Raw genomic sequence first — 19057 nt, 5'->3', positions numbered from 1 at the left:
AAACATCGTAACACGCTATGTGACGTCATTTTTCGATTCGACCAATTGGAATGCGTTTTGCAAATTTGAATTTCGCGTGCATAATTTACGATTTTTGATTAAAGTTTTAAACAATTTAATACGAAATAAAGAAAAAATAATGGTTTAGATGTAATTTCAGGACCGTAATGTACCGAGAAAAAAAAAAACAAGCAAATCTAAATCACATGCATATTCCCTATTCCAAAGTACATTAAAATAAAATACGATAGGACGAAATATAAACTATTTAAATCGAGTTGAATCGATTAAGCTGTTGAGGTAAGTGATAGTGATGTAACCGTAAGCATTATTTTTGTATTTGATCTTGATGTAATGATTTCATGAATTGGGCTGAATAGGACTTTACCGGTCCGGTTATATTGACATTGACATACGTATTTTTAGGTTATTTATTTCAAAACAGAACTCATGATTGTGTATAATAAATATTAAAATGCGAAGATTAAATTAAATTTCAATTAATTTGATAGCTTATCTTTTTCCTTTGTAGTCGTAGTCGATAATAATTGAGTATATTAAAATAAACACATTTCATGATGGGTTCTCGGTGTTTAAGATTGTTAAAAACTATTCGCTGTACACCTATTATTTCAAGTTACAATGCTATCATTTCACAACACAACTTAATGTCCACGACAAGTACTAAAGCTAAAGACAAGTTTCAATCTAATAAGGACTTCAATAAGCTTAGTGTGGATAACGATTTCAAAACTGAAAAAAAAGATACTTTTCTGGATGACCCCAATACATTTGGCACCTTATCGCGTAAAACGATTAATAAAAACGAAGAAGAAGACGAGGGAGACCTTAAAGAAGAGAAATATCTACAAGAGTTACCTTTAAAATCGCAACAGTTAACAACTAGACAGTATGCAGATATTATTAAGCAATACCTTAAGCATAAGAGGTTAAAAGAAGCATTAGATGTATTAGAAGTGAGGATGATACAAGAAGACAGAGTTAAACCTGAGAATTATATCTATAATATCTTAATAGGTGCATGTGCTAATGTTGGATATACTAAGAAGGCTTTTAAGTTGTATAATGATATGAAAAAGCGGGCGCTGAAGCCAACGGGCGATACTTACACATGCTTATTCACAGCATGTGTAAACAGTCCTTGGATTGCAGATGGTTTGAAAAAGGCCAGACATTTGAGAGCACTAATGAATGAAAAGGGTATTGAGCCAAATTTAACAAATTATAATGTAATGATTAAAGCCTTTGGTAGATGTGGAGACTTACCTACTGCATTTCAAATTGTTGATGAAATGATTTCTAAGAAAATTAAGATCAGAGTCCATACTTTTAACCATCTTCTACAGGCTTGTATTACTGATAAAGAGAATGGCTTGAAATATGCACTTGTGGTGTGGAGAAAAATGTTGAAAATGAGAGAAAAACCTAATGTTTATTCATTCAATCTTATGCTTAAGTGTGTAAAAGACTGTAACTTGGGCAGTAAAGAAGATATCAATGAATTAATTGGTATATTAGAAGAGAACATGATTGTGAACTTTGAGAAAGTAAATAAGCCCTTGCAGATAGAAGCTCCAGGTGTTGAAACTTCAGAACCTGTGCAAAAGCTTATTGCAAGCCCTAAACTCAGCAATGTTGATGACTTAGCTAAATCATCCTGTAGTTCTCATAGTATTACATCTAATGTCGATGAAGTTAAAAATGATATCAAACTTGAAGCAGACAAAATCCAAGTTTCAAATGAATTAAGTGTAATTGGAAATCAGGAAAAAGTTACAATGGAGTTAGTGGATTATAGGAAAAATGTACCACAAATTCGAAACCCTCGTACTGTACCTAATTTATTATCTAAGATGTTGCAAATGGACCAAGTATTTGCTCTACAAGATGTTCACACATTACAAGATAGGTTTGCAGTAGTGGGTGGACAAGATGACTTTCTCAAAGAAATGGAGGCTTATTTGGTAAAACCAGACATCAAGATCTTTACTCAAATGTTGCCGTTGATAGATAACACCACAGAAGCAGAAATTAAACTAATTGAAGCCATGGAGGCAGCAAAAGTTGTAGCTGATATTGATTTTTACAACTTACTAATAAGGAAGAGGTGTTTAAGATTGGATTATGATAAAGCACTTGTGAGTACATTTAAATGTGGATTGACTTAATGGTTCCAACATTAAGACACAACCAATTACAGTCGGCAATAAATAATTTGCACAACTTCACTAAACCTAATGTACAGTCACGAGCATAAATATATGACTATGGGCAGATCAGCAAAAATATGTGACCGAATAACGAGTTCAATAATATATGCCTGCACGAACGCAGCAAAAATATCTGACATTAATAGGCAGCAAAAATATGTGATGATAACGTTGATCAAATAATTGTGACATGTGTTATGACATGTGACGTCAACTAAGGTGCAATAATATCTGATAAATATCTTTAATGTAAATATATCAACCTACCGGTCAAAGGGGCCTATGTATTTTTCCGGAGATAGAATATGAGTAAAAAACACGTTATAAACATTTTCTCATATTTTTTTATTTTAGTAAGAAAAAAACAGGGTTAAAGACAAAGACAGGATAATTAATGTATTTTAACAGGGTGAATGTTTCAAATCCGAATCTATAAGGATTAGCGAAAAATGCTAAAAGGTGTTACGAGGCAAATTTTGATAAAAACTAATACTCCATCATTAGTTTTTAGGGTATACTTATTTTTATAAAATAGTAAACATCTGGTGGCGAATTATTTAAAATATCCCTATATACGGGAATCGAACGAGTTCATTTTGAAAAAAAAAAATACACACCTTATATTATTCCACTATCGGATAGTGTCCCTTATACGGATTAAATTCTGGGATTAAATGACAAATTATGGGAAAAGCTTCAATTTCACCCTGTATACAACAAAAATAATATGTCCTTACGACTTTTACAATATTATATCCTTACTAATATTATAAATCCGAAAGTTACTCTGTCTGTCTGTCTGTTTGGTTGCCTCTTCTTCACGCCTAAACCACTGAACCGATTTTAATGACATTTTGTACAAAGATAGTCTGAGACCCGAGAAAGGACATAGGATTGCTTTTATCCCGGAAATCCCACGGTAACTAGGGCATGGCGATCTAAGATCAATTAATCGGAGAATCGATCTTTTGGACCCAAAACATCAATATTAGTACAACAAACAATATTAATAAGGATTGAATCGTAAACTATGCATTTGATCAAGTGATGATCTTTAGCAAAGTTGAAGGTACGAATTTTCAGTTTTATGTATGTTAGTATGTTATATTTATTAACGCGGGCGAAGCCGCGGGCGAAAACTAGTAGATTATATATTATTAAACTAAAATGGTTACGAATATTCTGATAAGACAAAAATATAAAAATGAAGTTACCGCAACAGTTAATTGATACTTTAATTTAATTTACAAATACTTTAATTGTAACTTTAATTATTTATATTAGCAATACCAAGTTCTACAATTAGCAATTTTATCGGAGAAATAGGTTCTATTTTTTTGATATCGCTTATATATATTTTAATCGTTAAAAAGTGGGTAGTAGATCTTTTTATCCAACGCTGCCGTGTAACGTTTCGGAATTGTTTCTAATAATACGCTATGTATTATTAGAAACCAATTCTATTTCTTTTTATTATATTATTATTTTAATTAATTATTTTGTACTATTTTCATGATGTGTTATTTTTATAATAATAAGTCCTTATTTATAAAGTCACTGGCTGACACGATTTTATGACTTAGCATTAAAAAGAAAAAGAACGCGGCTTGACGTTCGAGTTGTATTTTGAGCCGGAATAACAAAAGTGAATAGATTAATATTGTCAGATATTTTTGCTTCGTAAGGTGGTCACAATTATTTGATCAACGTTATCATCACATATTTTTGCTGCCTATTAATGTCAGATATTTTTGCTGCGTTCTTGCTGGCAGATATTACTGAACTCATTCTTGGGTCAGATATTTTTGCTAATTTGCCTATAGTCATATATTTATGCTCGTGACTGTACTTTGTTGTTTATTGTTCTTTTTGTTTTATCTTTTTTCAGGAAGTGAAAGATATGATAACGAAAGATAGTAAAAAGAGACATCCATTGAATAAAAAACGAAGGCTAAAAGAAAACATAATGACATATGGAGTTTTGGCTATGGCTTGCAGATCCAAAGAGAGTGCAGAGAAGTTACTTAATGAGATGAAGGAAAAACAAATAAAGTATGTAGTAAATTGCGTTATTAAAACATATCTTTAATTACAAATAAATTAATATAATTATTTAATAAAATTTACTTTCGTCGTTTTTATAATAATTGTTTTCAGTTCTAATCGTTACGATCGTTACTCATCATGAAATCTCACTTAATATTTCAGGGTTAACATTCAAATTCTGGGAACATTATTGAAGCATGGTACTGTAAATATACAATTTGACTATGTAAAGTATATAATGAACGTCGTGAAAGAGGAGAAGGTTGAATTAAATGATGTTTTTTTACAACATTTGGAGGCCTTTAGTGAAAAATGTGCAACTATTATAAAGGAGGTATGATTTCCTATATATTTTTTTAAAATAGTGGTTATAGATATTTTCAACAGCATGTCCAGTTACTAATATTACATATTTTAAATGACATTGATATATAATGGATCACATTTGAATCATTTTTGTGATCAATTTTCAGTTTAATATAATATCTTTTGTCAAATGTTTTGTTGCCAGATTCCCATTTTAACATGGTTTTTTTTTTCACAGAAAGAAGAAAAAGGCGCAATAAACAAACCTTTTTATATAGCTTACAATAGTTTTTTACAAGGTTATAAAAAATGGTTAGCAGACATCAATGCTGAGGAAGCTTTAAAAACAGAACATCCATGGCAACAGTTCAGAGAACCTTATCCAGAAACAGTTCAAAGGTCTGACTTCAAAATTAAGGAACCGAAGAAATTCTACAAAAGAAATCGAAAATTTGTTATGTATGCTCCACAAGTGAAATAAAATAATTATTCCTGGATACATATTTTTATTCTTGTAAGAAATAGATGACCAATACAATGAGTTTGAGACAAGAAAGCGATACATATTAAATGGTCAGCTCTATTACATTACATTATTAAATTTTAATGTGGTGAAGCTTCCTGTTAAGCTCCTCAAACTTCAGCAGCTTCCTGATGAAAAAGTCGCCATAACGATGAGCCACCTTGGTGTCGGCGATATGGATCATGTCATTGTCAATGTAGAAGTCCAACTGTAAATTAAACAATGTAGTTTTAGATTACAGATTATAATTATCTACATCTATAAATAAAAGTCTTTCAAATCCTGATTGGAATTCTGCATAATAATAGGAAGTTTACAGGATTTTCATAGGTGACTTTAATGCTTTAAAACAAAAGTAATTAATAACCAAAATAATAATTAAAAACAAAAACCAAAGTAATAAAAAACATAAACTTCTGCTACATACCACATTAAAGTATATGCTGCTATTCTGGTTAAATGAGTGTGTGATGAGAGTGGATTTGACAGAAATACTAATATAAAACATTCCACCTTATTTTACAGTTATAAACTCATTTGTGATTAAAAAAACTCAGGCGTGTAAGTTTTTTCACAATATTTTCCATCACGATTCAAGCATGTGATAATTTCCCCCATTTATGGCAACATCAAATCAATTTGCTCTCACCTCAGAACCACTCTTGGAACTTGCCGTCCAAGCCGCTCGGTCCTTTAATCCACACAACACTGTTCATCTTGTACTTGAAGCAGAGTAGGTGTATCGCGAGCGCGGCGTGCTCGCGGGCCACATCGCGTGCGCCGCCGACACGAACGCGGCTTCCTAACATTTGCCAACTAACAACAAACAAAATCGTCCTCACCTCAGAACCGCTCTGGAACTTGCCATCCAAGCCGCTCGGCCCCTTAGTCCAAACAACGTTCTTCATCTTGTGCTTGAAGCAGAGCAGGTGTATGGCGAGCGCGGCGTGCTCGCGGGCCGCGTCGCGCTCGCCGCCGCGCGCCGCCGACATGAACGCGGCGAGCTTCGCCAGCGGGAGCGTCGTGTACAGCTTCAAGTAAGAACGGATGGTCGGCAGCATCTTTTGTTGGCGGACCTGCTCGCAATATAAACATTTTGCTAACTGAACTGGCAAATAAGCATCATTTCGTCGATGTGGACTTTAGATGTAGGTCTCCAGAGAATTAGAAAGATTATCATAACAGTTCAGCTGTTTTTGAGTAATTAAATAACAAACACATACATTTATCCTTCGGTTTTATAACTATTTCAACTACATTTACAAGCTTTTATTTAGTTTCACCTGTCCTGGTGTCTGTAATTAAATTTTGCAAGCTAAATTTCACCCACTTCCTAGTGACCAATTGAGCTGAAATTTGGCACATATCTTTGTAACAATGCTTTATTAAAGTATGGGAATGAAACAGCCGAATTTGCAATTTTATTTCAAGGAGGTCGATACTTAAAATCTGTTCGAACTAACAACAACAAATGAACAATAAAAAGCTATACGCATAAAACACTGGATATTTTGAGAACATAGACTAGTATAAGGCATTATTTATTTTTATTTAATTTTTACACATGCGAAACAACGAATGACGACTGGCGTGGCGGAGCGGTCGCCATAGCGATTTGACGCGCAGAGGGTCCCGGGTTCGATCCCCGGCCAGACAGATATCTAAGTGATGATTTTAGGTCTCCGTTTCTGGGTCTGGGTGTTTCTGTAATTGTGTCAGTGTGTGTCCATTGCCATAATTTTCCAATTTCGATGCTTATATTTAGTATTAACAGGAGAACCTACCTCATCCATGAACACCTGAGTTTGGTGCTTGACGGCATCACGGCCGTAGTTGGAGCCGGGCTCGATGGGCGGCGGGCACGGCGACAGGAACTTCGGGCACGCGAACGTGAAACAGCTCTCGAACTCGCCGAGATCACCATACTGCATCTTGAACATCTTCTCGTGATAGTTCTTCTCGCGGAGCACCTGCGTTATTTAAAGTCAGAATCTGGTTAAATAAATCATTGCCAATACGTGCATCGTCTTTGGAAAGTTAAGCGGGTCGTCGTCACGTCGTTTGGAAGTATGTGACGACGAGTAGTTTCAAGCATATACCTTATGGGGTTAAAATAACTAAGACTTTTTTATTGATAAATTAAGGTTACACAATTAAGTTTCGTATGGTATCAACATAATAATATTACTGGATTTAACTGAACATATTCCAGGAAACATTAATACCACATTTTACTCTGATGGAAGTGAACTAAGCCTAGGTAAAATGTGCAGGACCCCTGCATAAAAATCACACACAACAACAAAGACACACAAACAGTCCTACCTGCTGAATAGATTCATCGACGCATTGAGGATGGAGCACCAAGCAGATGGCCAGGAGATGGTACATCTGCTCCGTTTGCTTGTTGATCTGATCGTTCTGGTAGGACCGCGACGAGAACAGTTGCTTGGTGCGTTGCATGTAGAGCAGCGCGGAGGAGAGCGTGCGGATAGCGTCCGCGTAGCGCCTCATCATCATGTACGCGAAGCCCACGTAGTATGAGGTGGAGATCTGGCAGGCCGGCACGTGGGAGTACTGCGACTTTTTGTGGAGCTCGATGTTCTCCAACACCTGGAGTAGATAAAGGTTTATTTTAAAGCCTGTTCATATTAAGGATAAAAAAATATCAGATACGTAACACCTGGAAGGTACATAAGAATAAGTATTCCAACTTTATGTACAGCTAAATGTCATCTAACAATACAGTGGAGGAATGTTTGGTTAAAGTATTTGATTGCACATCTTTGACACAAGTACCGATTTACAAAACTACTATTCAATCAGATAATTCAGAAATTGTTAAACAACACAGCATAAACCATCTAGTAAGCTGGTAAATATTTATGAATTTTGGGAATATTTTTTTTAATATTGTGTAATAACTATTTTGCCCCTTACCTTAATCATAGTATGTGTCCATGGCAACGGTAACAAGAAATTGTAGGATACAGAATGTGAGTAGTAATTTGACTGAATTAGGAAAGTTACCTTGATAGCCTGGTAGTAATCACCAAGCAGAGAATGCAGACGCAACAAGCCTACAAGGGAGAAGTACCCCAGCATCTTATACAGGGAGTGCCGACCAAACTCCCCCGCAACAGAGTCAGGATCACCACCTGAGGCATACACCTAAGGAATAGACAAATACATAGTTATTACATATTAAAGTTCAATTTGAAAATGAAATATTATTTCATTACATAATTTCAGTTAAACATGACTGTTCTGTGTTTAATTTCATTTACATTATGATATGATTACCTCAAGTTGACGCTTGATGTTGGACTTGTCAACAAAAGAGTGAAGCACGTTGAGAATGCAGAGAACATTCCAAGCCTTGTTCTCATTGTTCAGCTCATCAATCTCAGCTTGACTTAGCTTAGAAGTGCGCGACCTGTATGAAAAAATAAGTGTTAAATAATGCTTCTAAGAGGATTTTTGCATGTTCATTTATTTAGCATTTGAAACTATATTTAGTCATCAGTAACATGTTGCTATCCCAAAGGAGTCATTAGAATTATCTCATCACATTTATTGTTTTCAAGTATTCATTGCATAAAACATCCTTTAACATCCTTTAATATGCCAGGGAAGTCTCAGAATACACTGTTAGTAAAGTGCAGCAATTTGAAAATAGTGTCTTTTGTGGTTTAATCACCAGCGCTGTTATGTGTTGCTTTGAAGGTTGAGGTGAGTGATCTAAGGCAGTGTAATTTAGACCTCAGGGTTAACAACACATTTGTTGTCAACCTCAGGTAGAAACCGTATCTTATGTGAGTTTGATTACAGATGTCTATGTGCTGCAGAAGCCACTTAACTCTAGGTGGACAACATGCTTCTGTGGTACTTCAGTCAGTGAATGATGAAGTGATTTTCTTGTAGTGACTGTGTTGTGTGTTTTGTGTTGATGTTTCAAACTTACCTATACTGCGCAAAAGACTGGAACTGGTAAACAAACTCATCAATGAGTTCCCACAGCCATTGGTCAGGCAGCTCCAAGGGCACTGGTGTCTCAGCTGAGAGAATGTAGTTGAAGAGCTCACAGTAGTTGTAGAATGAGAGGAATCTTTGCTCAGGCTTGGGGCCGCCGGGCACACGCGCGTAAATATCGCGGTAGTACAATTCTTTGTATAGAATCATGAACACCTAGAATTTTAGCATAAAATAGTTAATGATAATATTTTTGTTTTATAAAGAAAAATAGAGACCATGCATTTTGACTTTAAAGCTGGCTTTTTACTATCTATGGAATATTATGAGTTACTGTATATGTCATATGTAGAGCAAATTAAATTCATAATTTTAATGTCAGTCACATATTTTATTTGAGTATTTATGTGTATTCTGAAGATATATTACAACCCAAAGCAAATAGGAAACCATTATTTTATTGAAATGTAGAATATGTGGTGATAAACACATGATACATAAAAACACCAGGGTAAATAACATCATAAACTCAATGACAGTATGTTTACTATATAGAACAACATGTAATTGACAGCACTTAAGCTACAAGATTGAATATTTTGTAATAGTGGAAACATAACCAAACTTGATTTCATAAATACTTACATGATCCTTATCAACAATGGGTGCAACCTCCTTCTCATCGGGCCAGGGAGTATTCTCAAAGTACTGCTCAGTGAGCTTAGGGAATGTATTCTCATAGAGATTCAGAATCTCAAATGTCATTCCCTCATTGATCATGTTGCGGAAGTACACCAGAAACTTCTTAACCTGTGAAGAAGTTATGTTAATTTTATGTAAGTTGTAAGTAGCCATTGCAATAAACTGAATTTTGTTTATTTCTACAGATTAGAAATAAACAAAATTCAGTATGTAAACGAAAATTATTATTAAATCTCACTTGGGAGTCTCCATCTAAAATGACAGAAACTAAACAAACAGAACAGATTTAATCTAAAAATATAGAATTTCAAGCTTAGTTATTTAATACTGAAAAACCGTGCAGAAGGATGCTTATTTATAAAGGGTAAACTTACCATATCTGGCATTTTATAGTATGATCTGTCATACTCCAAATCATATTGGGGGTCTCCAGTATGTGGCTCATAGTCACCATAGGACTCATAGCCACCCTGAAAATATTAATTAGCATCAAAAACTTTGGAGCATCTATTACTTACTACGTAAAACGATCAATTCATATACGAAATTATATATGTGGGAAGGCTATTAAAGTAGAAAACGAAGGTATGTGTAATCAATCATCAGCGTCGATAACTAGTGGGGTCTCTTAATTGAATAGAGACCTCTTCTAACAGGTTACGATGATTAAGACAGGAATCTAACCTATATACTACCGTATGTTGGCGTTATCACCTAAATACTGTAGACATTTAAGGACATATTATTAAAAACATACCTCATTATAATCGTCACTAGAATACATTGTGCTGATTTCAAAAGTTGTGATCCAATACTATTGTGTTGGCACTTTCTTCACGCCCGACATATATAATTTACTTCACGTCTCCAAAGAAAGAGGGAGATGACATTTGGATGCTTTGATTTGACATACGCGTCGGCGACGTCAACTTTTTTGTTCATATATTTTTCAGCCTTAGATTTATTTCTTTCAGCCTAAGTAGTATTTTGTGATTAAGGGTTATTTTTTCTGTTTATCCATTATCCATTTCAGGCTACAAACATATTCCAGTTTTTTTATGTACTCTCAACATTTTGTCAAATAAAACAAAAAAAAAAATCTATAGTGTGCAGTAAAACCATCAGTAGGATAATATATCTATAAGTAAAACGTATTGAATGTGCTGACATTATTATATTCCATGACTATCTACTTGTCATTTCATTTGACATTGACGGACGGGAAATTAAAGCGAAAATTTTCTTATTTTTCGCAGAATTTTGTGAAAATCAAAATGTTAACCAGAAATATTACAAATTTGTTCATCCGTTCCTATTATCTGGGAAAAAGCCCAATATATATTAGACCTTTCTCTGCAACTGCTGTGAAAAACGATATCGTTAAAATACAGAGCACTGATGACTTCAAAGATAAAGTCATCAACAGCAAAGTTCCCGTGGTTGTGGACTTCTTTGCAACGTGAGTATTTAATATTTTACTTATTTCTTTAGTTTCAGTTAAACAAAAGGTGGAAATTAACTTGAATGTTATCGGAATTTAAATAATTCTGTATTGCATCATGTATACTCTTGTCTATAAGAATAATCTAGGATTAGGTTTATGGCACATTATTTTTTATCAAAAGCGAAATAGTAGATAATTATTTATTAAAACTACAGTGTCCTATTCTTATTAATTGTAATGTATTTGTTATTCTTGCAGATGGTGCAACCCATGCCGGCTCTTAACCCCTCGTCTTGAATCTATTATATCAGAAAACAAGGGAAAAGTTGTGCTTGCAAAAGTTGATATTGATGAACAGACAGACTTGGCTCTGGATTACGAAGTGAGCTCTGTTCCTGTCCTTGTGGCAATCAAGAATGGCAAAGTGCAGCAACGCTTGGTAGGGCTGCAAGATACTGACAAACTACGCAAATGGATTGAGCAATTCACATCTGAGGAATCTAAGGCAGAAGTTAAGGCCTAGAAGCTGAATTGTTGATATGGAAAATAATGATATATATTAAATTATTGTTCTTGTTACCAATATGTAGTTAAAAATAAAGCAAATAAAACAACAGTGTATTCTTCTAAACATTGTATTAAACTTCTAGCTCTACTGTAAACTTTATCATCTGGTTTGACTATTTCATTTTCAGTTTCTTCGTCGGGCTGCTCCTTGTTCTGTGATTCTGTCCAATCATCCATTTGTTTAATGATCTTGTTAGCATCTGTTAACAACATGTTCCTTATATTACCTTTAGCGGATTCAAAGTATTCTAAAAGGACAGGCCATGATGAGTCTGGTACGAGATGTGCTGAGAACTTGTTTTTATACAGCCACACTTGCTTTGCCTTCATGAATTTCCAGTTCTGTCGGTCATGCTTCCATTGAGACAGGTAGGTGATGCACTGTGATTTAAGCTGGTCCTTCGCAGCTGTTGCCGCCTCCGCTTGGCGTTCCGCATGCTTCTCCCTTTTCATCTGGCGAATGGATTTTTTGTTCTTTTTTCCTGTGGACTCTTCAGGATTCATCTGTTTTTTCTTTTTTTTCTTCTTTTTGACTTCTGTATCAGAATCATCATCGTCCTCCGCGTGTCGTTTTGTAGGCATTCGCTCTGAATCACTTAAATCGTCAGTATTCTGTGATTCGTTTGTGTCTAATTCTTGTTCTTCAATGTCTTGATTTGAAGCCAAGTCACTTTGTGGCTTAGTCTTATTACCCTTAGACTTTTTCTTTTTCCCACCCATGACTTATCTCGGTCCTAATTTTTTTGGGCTGTTATGGCTGTTAACTATTTGTTATTGATTGGTATCATGCTCTTAACCTAAAAGTTATTTTGCTTGACATGACATGCGGCATGTAAACAATAAGATAAAAGCCAAAGGCATGGCAACTGTAACATTGTAAGTTTAATATTATTACCTTAGTTTTTATACACTTAATTTTGATTCAAAAAAATTACGACATTTTTAACTATAAGTTTAGCTAATAATGGTTAAATATTTTTATGTACCTACTACATATAAAATAATAAATATATCCGGTGTTAAAATACACTAATTATAGTTTTTTTTTGGAAGTAAATAGTAATATTATACGTAAATTTTTAATTATGTAAAATTGATCGAATGAATTAATTTAATTTAATTTGAATATTGCATAGTGATGGTCACCCAATCTATCGCAATTTTTGGCACGTCACAGCCGCGTCATCATGTCCCCGTGTCTGCTTTTATCGCTCGGGAATTAATATATTCGACATTATCATACCTTATCGATACCTTTTTATGTGAACTGTAAATTTAAGACAGTTTCGAAATTACAATTTAAGATGGAGCTGTTAAGGCAGGTGTCTAATACACAGTTTCTGTTTCCTGCCGCAGCTGTGGCGGTTGTTTTATTATGCGCGGCACTAGTATTTATGTTCGGTTTCCACTCAGCGGAGGAGCCACAGTTCGAAAAGCTGTCTCTAGTGTTGGATGACAAAAAATCCTCGAACAAGAAGAAAAAACCCAAGGAGAAGGTGAGTAGCAATATGTTTCTTTCGCCCGGCCGCTCGTAGCCAGGCAATGTGTGCTCGTTTTATTTTTAACCTGTAAACATAATGATTTTAACTTGAAGTTAAGTTATCGAAAATAAATAAAACATCCGCTGCTCAATGACTTTTTCATTTTAGAAGTCCTCGCCGAACCGCGCCGTGAATGACGATGTGAAGGCGAAGTCCGAAAGCTCCAAAAAATCTCCTGCAAAGGAGAAGAAGGAAGAAAAACCCAAAGACGTCGATAAGGTGAAACCGAAAGAGAAAGTCGAGCCAAAGGTTGTGAAGAAGGAAGCCCCAGTCGAGGCCAAGAAGGGAAAGAAGGGTAAGCAGGCGGCCGAAGTGGAGAAACCCGCTGACTTCGACGACGGAGGTTGGCAGGAGGTGCCAAAAAAAGAAAAGAAAAAAGTGAAAGGTGATGAGAAAGACAAAGAAAAGAAGGAAAGTCCCGCTAAAAAGAACAAGAAGAAGTCAAAGGATGCTGAAGTGGAACCTGTGGTAGTTAACCATGTGGAGGAACCACAGGAGGAGACCATTAAGATAGTGAGTGCTGTTGGCCCTGAAGTTGATGAGGAAGCTGCTCGGGCACTCCAGGCCCAAATTGAGGAGGTGCAGAGAGTGCTTAAAGAGGTACTATTTTATGTTATGTAATAACTGCTGGACATATGGTTCACTTGAAGTTGAATAATTATTTTTGGTGAGGTCAATAACAGAGTGTTACTACCCCTAAGCTGGAGCATATGATGTAAGTGTATCTGTATTTATACCAGGATCCAGTTATAATGCTGAAATACATAAGTTATAGATACCTTAGTTCAATAAGTACAATGTTATTTTATCCTGAGATATAATACTTTTACTTTTGAGTTCTCAAGGCAAATCCCCAGTTTGTTTAAATCCTAATTGAACTTAAATAGTATATAAATATTCAATTTCTTTATTAATCACAGTAATTATTTGTCGTAAATAGTTATATATTTATTTTAATTTATGCTAAGTGAACAACAATTTATTTCTAAATTACCAATCATGCAAGAAGCCTTTCTATTTCATAAATGGTGTGGGGAATTTGTATTAACAAAATTAGTCTTATCTGTAAGAATCAATTTTAAAAAATAATTTGACAAACTTTAATTTACCAATGGTCTTATGATTTTGAAAAATTAAAAAATATAGTTTGAAAATTTGAAAAATCATAAATAAATGCTAAGACAAAGAAGTTTTTACTAGTAATTTTTTTCAGGCGGAACGTCGCGACCAGGGTATTGCTGAGGACGAAGATACTCCGGATGAAGATTTGAATGATGTGAAGGATCTCAGAAGCAACAAGAAGAACGAAAATAAAGAGAAGCAGAAGAAGAAGGCTAGTGAGGTACAGCTTTAAAAATTGACAAAGCTTGAAAACCTCCTAATACTTATAAACAAAACTATTGAGATTTTCTTTTAGAATCTCCATGTGCTGCATTTTTAAACAGGAACCTAACCATTATTTTTTATAAAAAAATTTGTTTGTACTGACATATTTTATAATTATACAAAATTATTTTTAGTTTGACTTTCACTGATCACTTTGTTTATCAAAACATAGCAATGTTTTATTTTTAGTAGGTGATAGGTATTGTAATAAAAAATAATATAGCAAAAATTTTCATCATGTGTTCAAAGAATTCTTACCTTGTTTGCAGGCTACAGCAGTAGCAAAGAACGCAGCTAAGTCGGAGGAGAGGGATGTCTCAGACTCCTCTGATAAGAAAGACGACAAACAGACAGCTCCGGTGTTTGATGAACTTGGAGGTTTGTAAATACACCTTTTATCAGTTTTAATTTTTTAAGATTACATGTTACACTAATTAAATGACAATTATTATTATAGGAAAAATATCACAATCTCAAGATTAAGTAATTTTGCATTATTTTTATTTCAACTTACATATTTTGTATTTTAAAAAACTACATTCAATCAATGACACCATCGTCTATGCTTTTTTATAATAACCCATATTTTAACTATTTGGACATATTTTTTATTTGAAGGGAAGCAACTTTTAATATTATTATCATATTGTATTAGAAAGAATATTTGCTATAGTTCTACATTTGCTATAAAACTATTCAAATTGAGCATTTGTTAATTTATATCTCCACATAACTTCACATTTTGATAAGCTATAATTAATGTACATTTTTGAATACACATTTTTTTATCTTTAATTATAGAACACTTACATATAATAATCAACCTGTTGTGCTGTTTGTTGAAGACAATAGAAGTAATCTGTGTATCCTTTACATTTACAGATACATGGACAGACACGAAAATTACAAAGAAGAGCAAAAAGAAAGCCCGCAAGGATCAGTGAAGGGTGAGTGATACAGACAGGGTCCAGCAGGGCGCCACGCCCTGTTGCTAGCTCAATGCCATTCACACCACTCGTAAAACTACATCGGAATCTAACATTTTCACCATATCATTTATACATTGCCGGTATAGCCAAGCTCCACTTGATGGAAACAATAACATGTACATAACTTCTCACTGCTGACTATTATACCATAGAAACCACATGAAACATGTTTACACAGTCTCTAACTCAAATAGTTTGCTAGCAATCTCATGGTTTACCATAAAAAAAATGATTATGTTTACATAATCATTTTATTGTTAAGTGGAGTATGGCCTATATGTTACATAAGCAATATCTTCTTAAACGACTTCCATTTCTAAGCAATTGAATAAACAATACTACGTAGTAACAGGTGTTAGCTCCAGGATGTAGTTTTATAGGGTATGAAATTGTTAACATTAAGTTTTTATTACTATTACTACTCTTACACATTCAATTTAATTACGTCCATGTTTTAGTTGCATATTTTATGTTATGACTTGTTTTTTTTACATAATAATTTAATCATTGTTTTCATTATTGCATAATAGGTTTTGTTTTTGTTTCACAAGAGTCATTATATTTTTATGATAGTATGTTTCGGAATCTGCAATATTTTTTGGTGTTACATACTGTTATTGTGCTGGCGTGATACAGTTTTAGTGTCATTGGTATCGTTCTGGATGAATACCAATGTACGGTGTAAATGTAATGATTGTAAGTCTGTAACCTGGTATAGAACATATTTCGTAGTTAAGTAACCTTACTCTATTATTAACTCTCAAAATCTTCTGGTGCTTGTAGTGGATAAGTATTTCGCCTACATTCATTCCATTTGTGAGTATTTTCTCTACTCGATAATTTCTAAACGTTTACTCTGCAGATAACTCATTAATATCGTAATTCTTTACGAATTGATTAATATTAGATTATAGATACACCTCTTGCGAACGATAGGGAGTCGATTTGGACCAAAATTCACGAAGTAAACAATTACTTTGATATAAATTTTGGGTCATTCGTATTGTTGTCTATTCTTTAATTAAAGTGGTACAAACTATGTATAATCTCCAGGACCTAAGTGGCAAATTTTCGAAAATATATCGTAGCTTCTCTAAGATTATTGTTGTGAATTAAAACTGTAACCAAGTTTCAAAACTATCATTGTAGTACGTTAGCATTTTTTTCTGAGAAAGTAGAAATATTATAGCAATAGTACTTATAGTGAAAAAATCATATTTTTAAGAAATTTATTACAATTGTTGTTATATGCTTATGTAATGTAGCTCTTTGTAGATATTAGTGTTGTGTCCTATTTATTTCTCAGAGTGTATCTCGTATTGTATTACGTCTATGTAGAAGAATATGTGGATTTTTTCCGTCCGTACACAGATTATGTATGTAGCTTCTAACATGAAATTATTCCTTTTATCCGTATATAGCTGTTTAACGGGTTTCCTTTATATTGACACATATCTGTTATTAAAATGATAGTATACTGTTCATTTAATATCACTCTAACCAGCTTCAAAACATCGATGTCTTATTGCAGATTCCTGTTTTTTGTAAACCTAGATGTAAGTGTAATGGAAGTTTGAAAACTCTTTGTCTAAATTTGAATTTATTCGACATCATTCTGAAATTGTTAATGTTCGATGATAATTATTGCATAATTTATTATTATTATGTATAGGTTAAGCAACAGAACATCATTATTTTGAATTGTATGTACCTAGCTATACAGATGATTGATTATAATTAGAGTAACTATAACGAATTTTTATTAGTTCTGTAATTTATTAATTGATTCAATGGACATGCATTATTCAATAATAGATTTTATCGACTAAACTCTTTATATACCAGTGAATGTAAGTGAGGTGTATAGAAAATATATACTGCAGCAAAAAGATCATGGCCCTATTCATTTGGTTTTTTTAAATTAATTATACATTTTCAAATTTGTGATACTTACAGTGTCAGAGGGCGGTAGCAATAGTACATAGTTAATTCAAGTGAAACCGTGACGACCTCTGCGCACCTCTTGTACTTTACCAATTAATGTTGTTATCGTATTTATATAAGTATTTGAATTTATTAGACAGGTTTTAAGAGATTTAAAAATATTTTCAGTTGTTTTTTTTGTTTCTAAAACAATACTATTTCGTGCTATTTAATTTATTGCATCGGTACTTAGGGGCCTAAGTATCTTTGATATGCGGTCTAGCGGATTCATAATGGTGTTATTATAATAATATAGATAACATGTATGAGTATATTTTTCGTACGAATACTTTAGATGTAAAAGATATTTTTCGGCTTCATATTCATTAATTAGTATGGTAGGTATCGATAGTGTTCTACTTCGTCGGCCGTGTTTCGTAACGCCGGCTAGACATCAGAACATATATCTTATCTTGAAATGTTATTGTTTCATAGGGTCTAAACAATGAATGTGTAATATAAATATTTTTTTAAAATCAATAAAGAGTGATATTGACATGTTTTTATTATTTGACTTTACATGACCCCCTAGACATACATTAACTTTCAATTACTGTTTCACATAATATATAGTAATTCAATCCATATTTCTATGCAAGAAATTGTAGTAGAAGACACATATTTTAATGTAAAACAAGGAAGACTAAAGCAAATGAAATTTAATTTATTTTCGTTAGATCTTACAAATTAATTACTAAATTGATACATGCCGTTATTATGCAAATATAATTAATTATAGATGATGATATTATCTTGGTCATGAACTGTCATAATCTTGAACAACACCTACAAAGAAGCAAATAGATCGATAATATGTTTACTTAATATAGGTTAGCGCAGATGAATTCGTTTTGTGAAGTGTAATAAAACAATATCTTATCAAATATGTTTAATTGTACAAAGGTTAACAATATAAAATGCCTACGAGATTCAGATTACGTACAGTGAAAAAGTTAATAATACACAGTACATACGACTAGACGTATTAATCTTACACGATTTCAAAGAAATCAATTGTAAAATTACACACATATCGTTATTAATGTTATATTTTAAAGTACATACTTTATATAATAATTTGAACAAATTAATGCCATTCGATATTAAAAGAATTGTTTGAGTTGTTGATAAAGCGTTTACTTTTGAATGAATTATAACAATGCACATTTTTGGCAGACTCGTCATTAAAATAATGTGTTTATATTTGGCAGTGTAAACTGATATGTTTGCTATAGATTATTAGGTAATAACTAGGTAGTGCTTTATTTAGATAAGCGAAAGTTTATATTATTTGCATATAGATAGCATTAAACGAATGTTATAGACGGACTGTTTATTTAAATTATGAGTTGCGAGGAACATTCATT

General features: G+C 33.4%; 5 protein-coding genes across 5 annotated transcripts; 3 read left to right on the top strand and 2 right to left on the bottom strand.

The window, feature by feature from the left end:
* Window positions 1–418: 418 nt before the first annotated feature.
* LOC140755824 (pentatricopeptide repeat-containing protein 1, mitochondrial) lies at window positions 419–5080 on the top strand. Its single transcript, XM_073091158.1, has 4 exons — window positions 419–2159; window positions 4120–4283; window positions 4440–4611; window positions 4822–5080. Exons 1-4 carry the CDS (start codon window positions 576–578, stop codon window positions 5062–5064), a joined length of 2163 nt encoding a protein of 720 aa, XP_072947259.1. The 5' UTR covers window positions 419–575; the 3' UTR covers window positions 5065–5080.
* On the bottom strand, window positions 5070–10695 carry eIF3l (eukaryotic translation initiation factor 3 subunit L). The gene is made up of 10 exons (XM_073091159.1): window positions 10538–10695; window positions 10155–10250; window positions 9724–9888; window positions 9071–9294; window positions 8410–8542; window positions 8137–8277; window positions 7432–7719; window positions 6891–7076; window positions 5949–6182; window positions 5070–5314 (listed from the first exon to the last, which is right to left on the bottom strand). The coding sequence occupies exons 1-10, from the start codon at window positions 10562–10564 to the stop codon at window positions 5180–5182; spliced, it is 1629 nt and encodes a 542-aa protein (XP_072947260.1). The 5' UTR covers window positions 10565–10695; the 3' UTR covers window positions 5070–5179.
* A 289-nt stretch (window positions 10696–10984) lies between these two features.
* On the top strand, window positions 10985–11855 carry LOC140755829 (thioredoxin, mitochondrial). Its single transcript, XM_073091164.1, has 2 exons — window positions 10985–11239; window positions 11483–11855. The coding sequence occupies exons 1-2, from the start codon at window positions 11055–11057 to the stop codon at window positions 11745–11747; spliced, it is 450 nt and encodes a 149-aa protein (XP_072947265.1). The 5' UTR covers window positions 10985–11054; the 3' UTR covers window positions 11748–11855.
* Window positions 11801–12635, bottom strand: LOC140755828 (uncharacterized). Its single transcript, XM_073091163.1, has one exon. The coding sequence runs from the start codon at window positions 12509–12511 to the stop codon at window positions 11801–11803; it is 711 nt and encodes a 236-aa protein (XP_072947264.1). The 5' UTR covers window positions 12512–12635.
* Window positions 12636–12939: 304 nt separating this feature from the next.
* LOC140755826 (uncharacterized) lies at window positions 12940–18186 on the top strand. The gene is made up of 5 exons (XM_073091160.1): window positions 12940–13287; window positions 13441–13932; window positions 14546–14674; window positions 14988–15096; window positions 15601–18186. The coding sequence occupies exons 1-5, from the start codon at window positions 13096–13098 to the stop codon at window positions 15660–15662; spliced, it is 984 nt and encodes a 327-aa protein (XP_072947261.1). The 5' UTR covers window positions 12940–13095; the 3' UTR covers window positions 15663–18186.
* The last annotated feature ends 871 nt before the right edge of the window (window positions 18187–19057 follow it).

The sequence above is a fragment of the Epargyreus clarus genome, unplaced genomic scaffold (genome assembly GCF_041222505.1).
Source record: "Epargyreus clarus isolate Ecla_fem2 unplaced genomic scaffold, WU_Ecla_fem_2.2 ptg000034l, whole genome shotgun sequence".
NCBI lineage: Eukaryota > Metazoa > Arthropoda > Insecta > Lepidoptera > Hesperiidae > Epargyreus > Epargyreus clarus.
Note: the sequence above shows the minus strand (reverse complement) of the source record. Positions and strands in the feature narration are given on the sequence as shown.